The sequence below is a fragment of the Crassostrea angulata genome, chromosome 9 (genome assembly GCF_025612915.1).
Source record: "Crassostrea angulata isolate pt1a10 chromosome 9, ASM2561291v2, whole genome shotgun sequence".
NCBI classification, from domain to species: Eukaryota; Metazoa; Mollusca; class Bivalvia; order Ostreida; family Ostreidae; genus Magallana; species Magallana angulata.
This window is the reverse complement of record NC_069119.1, coordinates 34864389-34877757: the sequence shown is the minus strand read 5'-3', so window position 1 is coordinate 34877757 and position 13369 is coordinate 34864389. Positions and strand designations below refer to the sequence as shown.

Below are 13369 nucleotides of genomic sequence, written 5' to 3'. Positions count from 1 at the left end.
CACGATAAAGGAATGCCCTGAATTGAGGCATTCGATGATTATTTTAAAAAATATTCACATGAGTTTAAACAACTTTAGATTAGATTCTATCGGTCACATATTAATCACTACTGTAGTTTCATTGTGGAAGCGAACTCATTGCTGCCCACCCCCCCCCCCCCCCCCCCCCCCCCCCTCATCCCGCCCCGCTGACTGGTGCTCGCGCTGGATTTTTTTTTTAATTGGAGAAAAGATAGCAAGATCTGTCGAAAATCATTTTTGGTGGTTTCTTATGTGTAACATTTTGTTTCACTTTCCCACCCCTTTGTTTATTCGGCCAGTCTGTGTTAATTCAATTGCCGCATGCGACCGATAATCTTGTGTCGCTTCAGCGCACACAGCTCAGAACATTTATAGCCCCAGGTCATCAATTGTTATGTAATTGAGTAACAGTTGGAAGGGTGATTTTACTACATAAAATAATAAAATCATAATATAATCTATTTGAATTGAGTATCATGCGTATAGATTCCCATAATAATTAATTTTTTTATTACCTTTCTATGTTTACATTTAATTTTGTTCAAATAATTAATAAATTTTCTATCATTTAAATTGTGTGCTTCATCAAATACGTATTCCGATTACCTTGAAGTCATTAATTTTCCATTGGCTTTTGACAAAAGAGAGACGCCTGACCATCCAATGAAAACAAATACACAGAGTTTGATTGACAGGTTTAGCCAGGTGCAGGTCTCACCCGATGTCCAAGGTTATGTGTGCTGCTTGTACACAGCCGAATGGTCTCAGTAAGAGTTATCGATGTAAATAAATAATAAAAATACATGCTTATCAAAACATGATCGTGCAAGTTAAAGTTGATTTAGGTTTGTTCCAATAGAAATCATGTTTCACTAACTGTATTTAATATTTTTTATGTATAGCGAATTTTAATATTGTTTCAGTACTGAAACATCGCATGAAAACGTTAAATATACATGTAATTATCTGTTACTAGTCGTCTTTTAATATATATACCTTTCTTTTGTTTGTTAAAAATTCGCTCAATTTTGTTAAAGTAATGTAAAACACGGGCGCCATTTTGAAACAATTAACTTGTCAGAGAGTTCCGAATGAAATCTGATGAACGTTTCACACGGTTCTCGCACGCTTTGCTCGAAACGATTTACACGCTTTGCCCGAAACGCTAAACGGTTTACATGAAACTCTAAAAGGTTTACACGAAACGTTTCTCGCACGTAGGCCGCACGCTTTTTTGGTGTAGTAGTACGTTTTAGGGTCTGTAAATTTTGTCAGCACGCAATTCTAAACGTGCACATAGTCTTCAAAAATTAGAAATATTTAATATAGAAGTTATCTTTGAGAAAGGTTTACGTGTTTTGTAGGCGGGTTCAGTTTAAAAAAGAAATACAATTCCTGACATGAATCATGAGTACATACTGTTTATAACAATGCTTGCTACCCTTGAACATTTAACTCGCCATTAAACATCTCACTTTTTAAAGAATGTTTGAAACGATTACATAAACTCTGCTCGACAAATAGTTTTCCTAAAATATTTTCTTCCTTTCTTTGTTTCAAAACACGTTTTATATACAGGCTTTCAATCACAACACGTTTTTATAACAAAAGCAGAACTGAAAGTATAGTAATTATAATCGTTTGACACCATATAACATATATTTTCAACTCGCAGCAACAACGGAAGACCTACTCGGGGCTTTGCCACGAGCTCTGCTCTAGTTTATACCAAGTAGAAATTGATTTCTGTCTAATTCGTCCCTCAAACGAAAGAAATCATATATGATAGCTATAGAGCAATGGTGGTGGTGGTGGATGGGGGGGGGGGGGGATGATGTGAATACACAATGAAAGAACCATGGGGAGAGAGTGGGGGGGGGGGGTATAAAGTGAAAACACAATGATAGAAACTTTAGAGATAAAGGGATTGAAGATGATAGCTACAGAGCAATGGTGGTGGTGGTGGATGGGGGGGGGATGATGTGAATACACAATGAAAGAACCATGGGGAAAGAAGGGGGGGGGGGGGTATAAAGTGAAAACACAATGATAGAAACTTTAGATACAAAGGAATCGAAGATGACAGCTATAGAGTGGTGGTGGATTGGGGGGGGGGGGGGGGGGGGGGAGAGGGGGGATCATGTGAATACACAATGAAAGAACAATGGGGAATATAAAACAATGAGGAAAGAGAGAACCTGAAATCTAGAGATAAAGAGACTGAAGTTGATAGAACAATAGGGAAAAGTGGATTCAAAAGAAAAAGAGACCAGGATGTAAAAATACACTGACATGTGGGGGGGGGGACCCAAGAAATGTAGAGATAACAGGGTATCAAAGATGAGAGAACAAAGGAAAAGTTCTGACATCTGGATATGAAGGAATGAAGATGATGGAAAGGTCTTTATACCTGTCAGGAAGCTTATCAACAGGTTTCTCATAGCCACTGAAGGAGCAACAGGAATGGAGTCATACCATATCTCTGGGGTTTTTTTTTTCGATTTCATTCGTTTGCTAATGTCCCAGTTAGAGTAAAATCAAAGAGAAATACATTTAACTTTGAAAAATGTACACTTTACATTCCCTCTAAAATTATTACGAATTCATACTTAGCAAGATGTCAGAAAATTCACAGATGATATCACCTATGATATTTTCAACATGTATTGTACTAGCCTGTACTTTTACAAAATGGCTTTTATTATTGTTAAGTCTTCAGTGTGAGTTCTAGAATGGTCAGACTTTTTCTATTTACGTAATATTTCACATCAAGATTTGTACTCTAACTAGTGTTTCCATTTTCATCAAATTCAAAATTTGTATATTTAGCCTTGTAGCCGAAGCTTCTCTTTAATTCTGTTTATTGAACACTCTGAACAAAGATGCATCTGCTGCAGGGCACCTGCAAGCAATTTCATACTTGTTTACATCATCCATGCCAATCTTGATAAACAAACTCAATTTCCTCTGTATTTTCAGATGATGCAAAAGATTGTGGTAATGTCTCTATACTTTATTATATCATAGGAGCTCATCATCTTTCAAAATAGGCTACAGTCTGCACAAAGCATCAAAACAATAACATCTCCCTTTGCACGGAGTTCAAAAATCATAAACACAGAGAGACAGTACGTTCCTTATTTTACGCGAATATTTAATTCTGCCATTCCACTGTTTTGCATCAAATCACAAGAATATAACATTGCGAGCACCAAATTTTTGCTTTAATTTTATAAAGCTCGAAACTGAAAAATTACTGGGAGATTTTTAAATCCACAAGGACCGATTCTCCCGATTTTATGCGGAAATTCATTCCTCGCTTTAGAACAGCAATTAAATTTTTTACAAATCATCCCAGAGCAATTAAGAAAATGCCTCTTCCAATTAATAGCTTAGATAGACATATGGTTATAGAAGAAACCCTACCTGTATTCACTATGAAATTTCACCAACTTGTATTTGTTATACATCCAAGTTTCTCACACACCCAGACTCTAAATAAAATTGCCTGTATCAGACGAGTCAGGGCTGACAACGGGAGTACAGACCGAATTGTCCTGGGAAAACTTCAAACATGATAGCACCGTGCAGCTAGTACCATGGTGACCTATCTCAGTAGTTTTTTACGTGGAAAATGTACAAATTACATGCAGGACTCCAAACAAATAATCCCATCAATGCGGGCTTCGACAGAGGATGATAATCAAGCCCTGAACTAGATGGAGTACATATCTCTCATTACAATTACAGTCACTTTTTCTCCCCTAATTAATTGTCAAATTTTCATCTTGAATTCCCATTGGGTATAAAATCAACTGTTTTTATATCTCAACCTGAGGTCCTTATAATACTTAAGCATTAAGGAGGATTTTATGTGTGTTTAATTTATATTATCTTAATAACTGGGCTATACGAGATAACTGGGCAGTTCATTAATAACTGGCCTGTTGTCACATGGCCCAGTTATCTCATAGCCCAGTAATAATGTCACATGGCTCAGTTTTCACAAAGCCCAGTTAATATGGAATTTATGGAAAAGGTATCATAATTATGATCCACTTCAATTACACCAATTTTTTCCATAAAAAGATCAATTTGTGACTGTACATTCTGCGTGAGCCAAATCTGTATAAAATGTGGCTTAATTGTTTTATCTTTTAGAAAACGGTGTTTCATACAAAAAAATCTATATGATAAAAAAAATCCCCTAGCACAGTAGCCAAGGCTTTGATCAAATAGGCCCTATTTAGAATACAAATCAAACTCAATTAAAATTCTTGGTGGAGATCATATATCAATTAATAGATACTTATTTTTTCTTGGCAATTTCAAATATTTCGGATGCTGCTTTCTCACCAGCCCAATCTCTCCCCGTCTCAGAAATCAGTTTCAGGTAGTTAGATCTGTAACTGAAAGCGAGCCAAATCTTTGTCGAGCCGAGATAACTACATGTAAGCCGAGATAACCCGAGTGTTTGGGTGCACGACCTGCAGTGTAACTTAGCATTCCATGTCATCACCTAGTGATACAAAGAAAGCCTGGGTTGGGTCAAAATCTAGACATATGGGTACCAACATGCACTGCCAGGAAGGAATTAACCAAATCACAATTCCATTACAGCTTGGAGGGAAGTCCCTTGGAAAAGAATTTATTTTCCCCCTCTGAGGTTGCAAGGTTGTGCAATATAACATATACATATCTTATCAGGGTGTTCCGCAGAGTAGGCAAAAAATGTGGAGACGTTTAACAGAAGGTGAACAATCTCCACGCAGCGTTGCTGACTTATCAAACAGAAAGTTATCACAACAACTGAAAAAAGCCTCCCATAGATCAAGTCACCCACAAAAGACACATCTAGGCCGCTCTCGTTAGATTATTGACACAGTGCACAAAGGGAGATAATCTGAGAGATATCATAGAAAATCTAACACTGTCAAAACACTAACTTCTCGCTCTCTTACAAACACTTATCAAACGATAAAACAAATGTCTGCCAAGTTATGCTTCATCTTAAGATCACTGACCAGTCGTTGCCTCCACACACAAAGAACACTTAGTGAACAGCTTCAATATGATCATATGCTGAAACACATTTGGTTTAACCAAATCATAATGGTCTACTTGTTTTATTATTCTCTGGCAAAATTAAAAACATAGAGCTTCCAAAAAATCTACCAACTGTTTATCAAAGAGAACTGTCAATGAACAATTTCTACTTAACTACTTGACTAATGGGTTCTCCACAAGTATTAGGGTTGAAGCCCAAAACTTGTGAGACTGAGTATTAGTTGACTTTTGCTTCGAAAGTATGCAGCTGGTAAATTTGTCAGAAAACAAAACGTGGTTTTTCTGTTCAACTGTTTGTGCATATACCTAGGCTATTATATGTTCTCAAGCCTTTTTTTTCTTCAAATCTTTGCTACCTAAGGCTGCAAAAAGCCAAATGAACTTAAAGAAATCAAACAAGACAAAAATGAAATCACAAAGCCCTCCTAAAACATGCAGCTCTGCAACAGAACAAAAGACCACCACAAAAATGGTAAAAATGTTAAGAGAAATCAAACAAGATAAAAAAATCATCTAAAGCCCTCCTAGCATTTAATGGAACACTCAACAAAAGACCACCATAAAAATGGTAAAATTCTTGGAGATATAAAAACCATTCTTAGCATTGAAGCCATAATTAATATAGACATGATTATTTCTCTCCTCAGCCTCCATCTCTGTTTATTCTTCCCACTGCATCATGGCATTGCCTTCCGATATTACACTCCACAGAGCTAAGAAATCACAGGCATCAATGTCTAACACAGCTATATCGGGAGGTCACCCTCGTTTGATACGAGACATCCGGTGGCAGAAAAAGAGCAATCACCTTTTTATCAAAATCTCTTTCAGCTCTTTCTTTTTTGTTCTTAGCTATTTTACTTTTTTACTTTTTATCTTGCTTTCCCTGTTGTGTATTTACTCTCTCTCTCTCTCTCCTCTCTCTCTCTCTCTCTCTCTCTCTCTCTCTCAATATCATTATTATTTTTTATCAGATATTTGTTCTTTATTTGAATGTAACAGACAATTTCTGTAAGGCTGTTATAGATCACAGGTGCATGAATCTGGCGACCTTTTGTGCACCACATCAGAGTGTGGTAATGTTTCCCCTCACACCCTGAGATACAGAGTCTGTGCCCTGTCAACAGACCACACTCTTTCATTCATCTTTTTCCCTTATGCAGCTTCAGCAGAATTCCCTCCTCTGATAAAACCAGCACACAATCTTTTGATAGGGGACACCTCCACCTACAGTTTTCACCATCCATTGACCTTTTGTCTTATGAAACAAAGATAAGCTTCCAGCTTAAACATCCACAGCCACATATTTCTGCTCAAATTCATTAATATCTATAAAAAGCCGATTCACTGCTGCAGCACAAAGCAGAAGACAGGTTGCCAAGATGGAGAGCAGACCCCTCCTTGTCCATTGAGCTGCCGATCCCTATGGTTGTCAAGTCTAATAATATCCAAACAGGTTACAAAGCCGGCCTTCTTGTGAAACTGTCAGGCTGAATTTCTGCTCCTTGTGTGTAGGGGAGATAACTTCTGAATGAAATGCTGTTTCCCTTCCAGAGTAAATACCAACATGGCCTAATCTTGTCTCTCCATGTCACAATGGCATCCCGTCTATCATGTATTATATATAATTATGTGATTTATTTGTCAAGTGGTTCCTGCCTTATCACTAGGCTTCTGAGGTACTAATTAACATTGATTAATTGTGATGAAATTAATTAAGGAACTGACGATACAGATAATGCACAAAGCATGTTTCATCATTCATTTCTACCTTGCTATCTTGCTCAACTGTCAAGAAGATGAATTTCAAGAATGGACCAGATCCTTTCATTGGTCAAGATGGAGTGTAAGGGTTGTTTTTGATATTGTGAGGTTTGCAGCAAACTGGCAACAGATGCTAAATCAGAAAACACCGATATGCACATAGAGTATGTAACACTTGGTGCATAAAAAATCTAATCAAAAAACAAAATTAATGAGATTTACAAACACATAAAATTCTATTTCTCAAAACTAAAAACTGAATGATTATGCTTATCAGTGTGAGAGAAAACACCAATTGCACAGATTATAGAGCATTACCCCAAAACCCTGAGACAGTTTAAGTCAAGAACTTATCTCATAACGACGCATGAAAATCTTTTCATATTTAAAATTTGATGAACTTTTCTGAAGCTTGAAATTCCTTTTTACACGAAGTGGTATGCGATCTATTTCGGTCCTACCTTGCAAGTTTAGAAGACCTAGCATCCATCATACACTACTTCGAAACCCCCAGCATCCTAAGAAAGCAGGGTCATCACTGCTAAACTAGAAAGAGGAGAATTAATTGCGATTCAACCCCAGCTGTAGGGTGCTGATAGAAGCCGCCCAGAAATAGCTACTCTCTCCACACAGCCAAGCTTGTTTAGAAATAAAAAAAAAAATCTTGGAAGACAAAGAGACATTGCAGAGAGTGGTACACTAGGCTCCGAGGTTTCATGATTTCAAGCCAAATTTTGTACTTTGGTTGAAATAAATGGAGAGCTGTAATTTGCATTGTTATCTGTATTTTAATTGTTTAATGATCGACAATATCCAAACTTTTGGGCAAGGATATATCAATGGAGGATGGATAAAATAATTTACACAAAACAATCCTGACCTTAAACTTTACTTTTTTTACTCAACAAAATTGCCACACAGCAAAATATTGCATTGTATTGTTTTAATTTCACAATATTTTTGAGCTCTTATTGCTAGGAGGTAGAAAAATACTATAAACATGATAAAATGGATCCAGCCTCCTTCAACATTTTACATTTATAGCATTGCATGGTTAGTTTTGTACGAGAGAAAAGATTTTTATTGCTGACTAGTCTTTTCTCAAAGGACAATGCAAACAAATTTACATCTGGCAAAAAACTGTATGAAATTGTTTAAAATATTGATATCCTCAGATGTCAAGTTCAAAATCAATATCAAAGCTGGGTTTCTTTTCTTATAAACTTTATCTATTTAGTACATATATATTCATCACAATCTATTGACATGCCAAAATGTCTACTCTATTGAAATACAATATTATTCTTGCTTTCAGTTCTGGAAGCCAATTCAGGTCCAATATTTACAAACTATCCATTTACGATTTCTTTAAATACACACTTGCTCTATGTAAATATTGAAGCGGTGTAAAAGCCATGAGAAATATTCATGGGAATATCCCACAAACTCTATGAACTACCAGTTAACGAAGTATAAACAATCACTCTCATCAATAAAAAAGACAGCATCTCTGATCTTTAAAGACCAATAATAGCCAGGTTTGTCTGAGCATGCTCCAATGTAACTGAGTTAATAAGCCTCAGGGCCCCTCAACAAAGACAAGCCTTGCTTTCAATCTGTATTGATTTCCACTTTCTGTTTGGGGAGTTGTTATTTATAATTGTTTGATACTATTTACCATTATTGGTAAAAACTTCAAAGGAGGCAGCTTCGAGTTCAATATCAGACTCAGGAAATCTCCCAATAACATTGATTTTAGCTGGGTTCTCATAGAGCCAAGGCATCTCTTGTGAAGTCCAAGCTTCACTGGTCACAATGCCCTGACAGGGATTAATCAGAAGGACACTTGCAGCTTAAAATCTGTTGCAGTCTCCTCATGTCTAAAGATGTGTCCTTGGTACAACGTCCTTTCATATCTGCATCATCTTCTATTTAGCCTGTATTGATATGGAGAAGCATGTATTGATAATAAAGGACTCCATATTTTACAATTCCCTTTACAAATAACTGAACCCAACAACTTCCATCCTGCTAAATACAAGTTTGTTCAAATGATGCAAAACTTCTTGCAATTCTACACTGAGGTCAAATTATAGATGATGCTCTCTCTCTCTCTCTCTCTCTCTCTCTCTCTCTCTCTCTCTCTCTCTCTCTCTCTCTCTACCATGCACATCAGCACATATGAGCACAAAATGCCAAGTATCTCCCTGAAATAAGAGAATTTTTTCCTGCACTGTAACATAAACAACATTCAAAGAATGCTAGTCGGTCTTTGATGCTTCAATTCATTTTCATTTTTTGTCCGTGTTTGATAAGTTCTGCAACTGAGCCCTCTCAGGAAGCGGGGATGACTCAACACGTAGGCCTGGGGGCTAGCACGCTGAAGACATCTAAATACCTGTCAGGGTCTGACGAGAATTCAATTATTTCTGTAAATTCGCAGTCACAAAATGTTTGTTTTCTGCAGACATTTTCCTACTGGAATAGATGAGCCATCTGTGTGCGTTTTGCATAGCTTTTAACAATTCAGATACATCTTTCTATTTATCCATATGGAATTTGATCTAACCAGATTTTTTTTCTTTCATGTATTTTTTCTCATGCAACTGGCCAACGCAAGATCATAGACAAAAATTGAAATGCAATATTCAATAAATATACAAGCTTTCACATTATCATAGAATATGCTTCATTAATAAAACATCTGTACATTCGCGTCTTCATACATCATTAGTTCTGATATAAAGCAAGGCCAGAGAGAATTTGAGTCAGAGTTTCTCTCTCTCTCTCTCTCTCTCTCTCTCTCTCTCTCTCTCTCTCTCTCTCTCTCTCTCTCTCTCTCTCTCTCTCTCAGAATATTATTTAATTGACACTTATAGCTGACTGGTTCCATCAGAGACATATCGACCTGCTACCTCGACATGCTTTATCATTCTCCGCTGCAAACATTCGACAGAATCAAAATAAACAGGTCTGACATCACAAAACAAAGAACCCTGATGCAAAGGCTCGGGTTTTTTTTGTGTGTATACAAATAGAAACCTCACTGATGAGTCATGCAATCAAAATCCAACTGCACAGACAGACAGGCAGACAAGTTGCATCCCTTTATAGTAAACTATGATATATCAAAAGAATATTCCTCTTCAGTGCGAGACTTGCAAAACAAACCACAAAAATCCCAAGGACTCCATTTGCCACTTTCAGAGCAGAAATAAATCAAAAACATCTTATAAATCCTAGCTATACTATATTTTTGTTTCTATTGCACTGAAATTTCCCTATTTTTTTGTTAATAAAAAAAGACATGCATTCTTGCATACCAAAATTGCACGTTTTTAACTGAATGATAAATCTGCAGGTTTTTATACCCCCCCCCCCCCCCTTTTATTCTTATCATCCTCCAACAGAGAATCTTTATAATCCGATGTTGTCAAATGAAGCATACAGGTTTAATTAAGACACACTTCCAGTGGCTAATGATTCAGAGAAGACCATTGATGCATGAACATGGATTAATTAATACTTGTGAGCCTGGAATAATTAGTACTTGGGGAGGAGTAATTACACCTGTGCATTCTGAGTTGAGTTTGTGAAATAATTAAGTGAGTCACAATCGGCTCCATGTGTGCATGGAATCATAATGGCCATTGTAGCAACCCCCTCCCAGTATCCCTCTACCTCATGTGGAGGGTTAGGTAATACTGAAAAATTATATCTAAGACATGAGCCTGACTTTTATTGCTTTCAACAGAGAGTGAAAATCCCTTTTTCTCCAGCTTAATTTAAAGATAGGCAAGGCTTTTCCAGAAGATGGATTGCCCATGACATAGTGATTATGGTACCAGACTGTCTGCTTCCTAGTATATTTAGCAACAGCCTGTGTGGCTGACCACCAGTGACCTTGAGTGACCTCTAGTGACCCCAAGAATTAGAGCAAACACAGTGACCTTTAATAAAACAAAGATTAGGAGTGTAGATTTATGAGCACCTAGTTTTTCATTTGGTCTGAATTTCCTCCATACATATTACAGTTGGCTGATCAATACTTAGCTTGGCTGCACCAAGTGTCTGAATAAGACAGCCTTATATTTAGGGCTATTTGACTTTTTCAAAAGATTATCTGTGTAATATTTCACAGATACTGAGATTTTTTTTCTATACACTCCAGATATTATCATTTTTTTTTTTGCTTTTGCTTTTCTTGAGAGAGAGAGAGAGAGAGAGAGAGAGAGAGAGAGAGAGAGAGAGAGAGAGAGAATTTTTAAAAATAGAGAGAGACAGACAGACACAAAGATACACAAAGACAGACAGACAGACAGACAGAGAGACTATATTTACATGTATAGGCATGTCTCTTGGTATCTTGGAATAGAAACCTAATTCATATAATGAGAATAATTTTATGATATTAATAAGCAATGGAACAAATAACCTCGTGCCTAGAATATTTTTTATGCAGAACTATGCAGCAACTTAGAGTACAATTCCTGTTAAACCGCTGAGCCCACCATTTTGCGTGTGAAATATTGCACAGTTGACTTCCGACACCAGCAATCACAAGCGAACAAAAAAGTGTCCAATCAATGCTAACTTTATTAACAAGGACAGATTTGTCTGGCGCTCGGACTCCCTAGATCCTGTTTAACAAAGTGTTCTAGGTTCTACAACGAGCAAAAACATCATGATTTCTGCCGAGCGAAAGCAACGAGATTTCTGCCAACTTTTACATTTTACAAATCACAGAATTCCCCTTTGTTCTGTCTTTAAACCTTTGATATTTTCACACTTTTGGCTTAAGCTTGGGTTATTTTTACCTAATTGCTTGGAAATTTGTCTATTTTGCGGAACACACGCATTCTAAAAGAGAGGCTGATTAACTAATCTTGCATTCTCTTTTTTTAGTTTTAAGGAATAGTAAGGTTTGCCAAGTATTTCACTGGTTTTTTGGTACATTTATACATGAATTTTGTAGTAGACTCATGTCTCATAATTCAGACACCTGCAGGCTTGAATCTTAAACACTTTTTTCCTGATGTAAATCTTGTAAATTTATTGCCAGTGGATTCCAAAAAATTATTAAATTCATCAAAAACATTTAGATTCCTCTTAGCATCGATCAAAATTTTTAATGTCATCAGTTTCTGAAAATAGCATCCAACATCTCATGGTTGAGTTTTAAATGTCATTTGAAAAGCTTGAGAAACGTTTACCCATAATTCCAAGTTGCAGCCCATTAGCTCCAAAAAGGACAAAAACTATCTCCAGCCCCTGCAACTCTGAGTCTCCATAGTGGACAGTCAAGCGTCAGCTTTTTACACCAAATCAGCATATAATGCAATGGGTGGAGTTTTATTTAACCAAGACATTTTAACCAACCCCACCCTCACGGCAAATGAAAACTGTTTCTCATTTTCACAGCTTGCGCTGCATACTGACCTAATTATACTCAGCATAGATGTGGAGAATTTCCTGATCCAGTGATATAACCAAATAAAAAACACACACAAAACTCGGAATTGATTTTTGCAAGTCTGACCGGAAAGCAAAAAAACAGTTTTTTACAGTTTTCCGTCTAATGCTGCAGTAATTGTGCTCAACTGTGCTGAAATAATCAGGCACGGTAAAACCCAAATAACAAATACATCAACGGCCTAATTTTTGGACAATTTGAGTATCTTTGACCTAAAAAAAAACTTGGTCTTACTATTAAACAAGAGTACCTTAAAGAAACCTTATTAATAAAGAAAAACCTCAATATTAACCATATTACCTGAATGAACAACATCTTTTAACCATCCTGGAACGTTAAATAACATCTTTTACCATCCTGATACCAGGAACAATATTTTTCACTATCCTGAAATCATTAAGAACAATATTTAACCATCTTGGTACCATAAAGACCACATTTTAACCATCCTGGTACCATAAAGACCACATTTTAACCATCCTGGTACCATAAAGACCATATTTTAACCATCCTGGTACCATAAAGAACAACATTTAACCATCCTCAATAAGTATCTTAAAGAACAATCTTATTGACCATATCAAATATTAACCACGGTACCTCAAAAAACAATCCAATCAACAATAGTCTACCATAATTATAACAAAACCATTGTCCTTCACCTTAAATATTCCAATCATAACAAATATGATCTTTCTTGCTAATAACTGCCTGCCTCAATGCCTGTAACAAAAGCGAATGAATGTCCTTGACCTCACACAATGACCTTACCTTGTTGGGGTCGTCTGGGTGTCCCATCCAGTGTCCGTGGGAGAGGTCGTGGTCCGTGTCGTCATGGTCACTGTCTGGTTCGACCTCCGACTCCATCCGTCCCTCGTTGTCCGGTCTATAGTAATAGTCCTGCTCAAACCTGCCGCAGAAAAAAAGGTAGATTCAATGAAAACAGTTTCAATCAAGTGAACCAATGGATTAAGATATCATGCAGTGTTTACGTAACAGTGAATTACTGTATACAGGGAAATATTCGCCCCCATTTTATTTTCG

General features: G+C 36.7%; 1 protein-coding gene across 6 annotated transcripts in view; it reads right to left on the bottom strand.

The window, feature by feature from the left end:
* The window catches only part of LOC128163538 (ras-associated and pleckstrin homology domains-containing protein 1-like), a 188930-nt gene that overhangs the window by 35355 nt on the left and 140206 nt on the right, over window positions 1-13369 (bottom strand). For all 6 annotated transcript variants that reach the window (XM_052827164.1, XM_052827163.1, XM_052827161.1 and 3 more), the window contains exon 3: window positions 13097-13235. In XM_052827164.1, the coding sequence (XP_052683124.1) occupies window positions 13097-13235 (139 nt within the window). The remainder of the gene's footprint in view (window positions 1-13096; window positions 13236-13369) is intronic.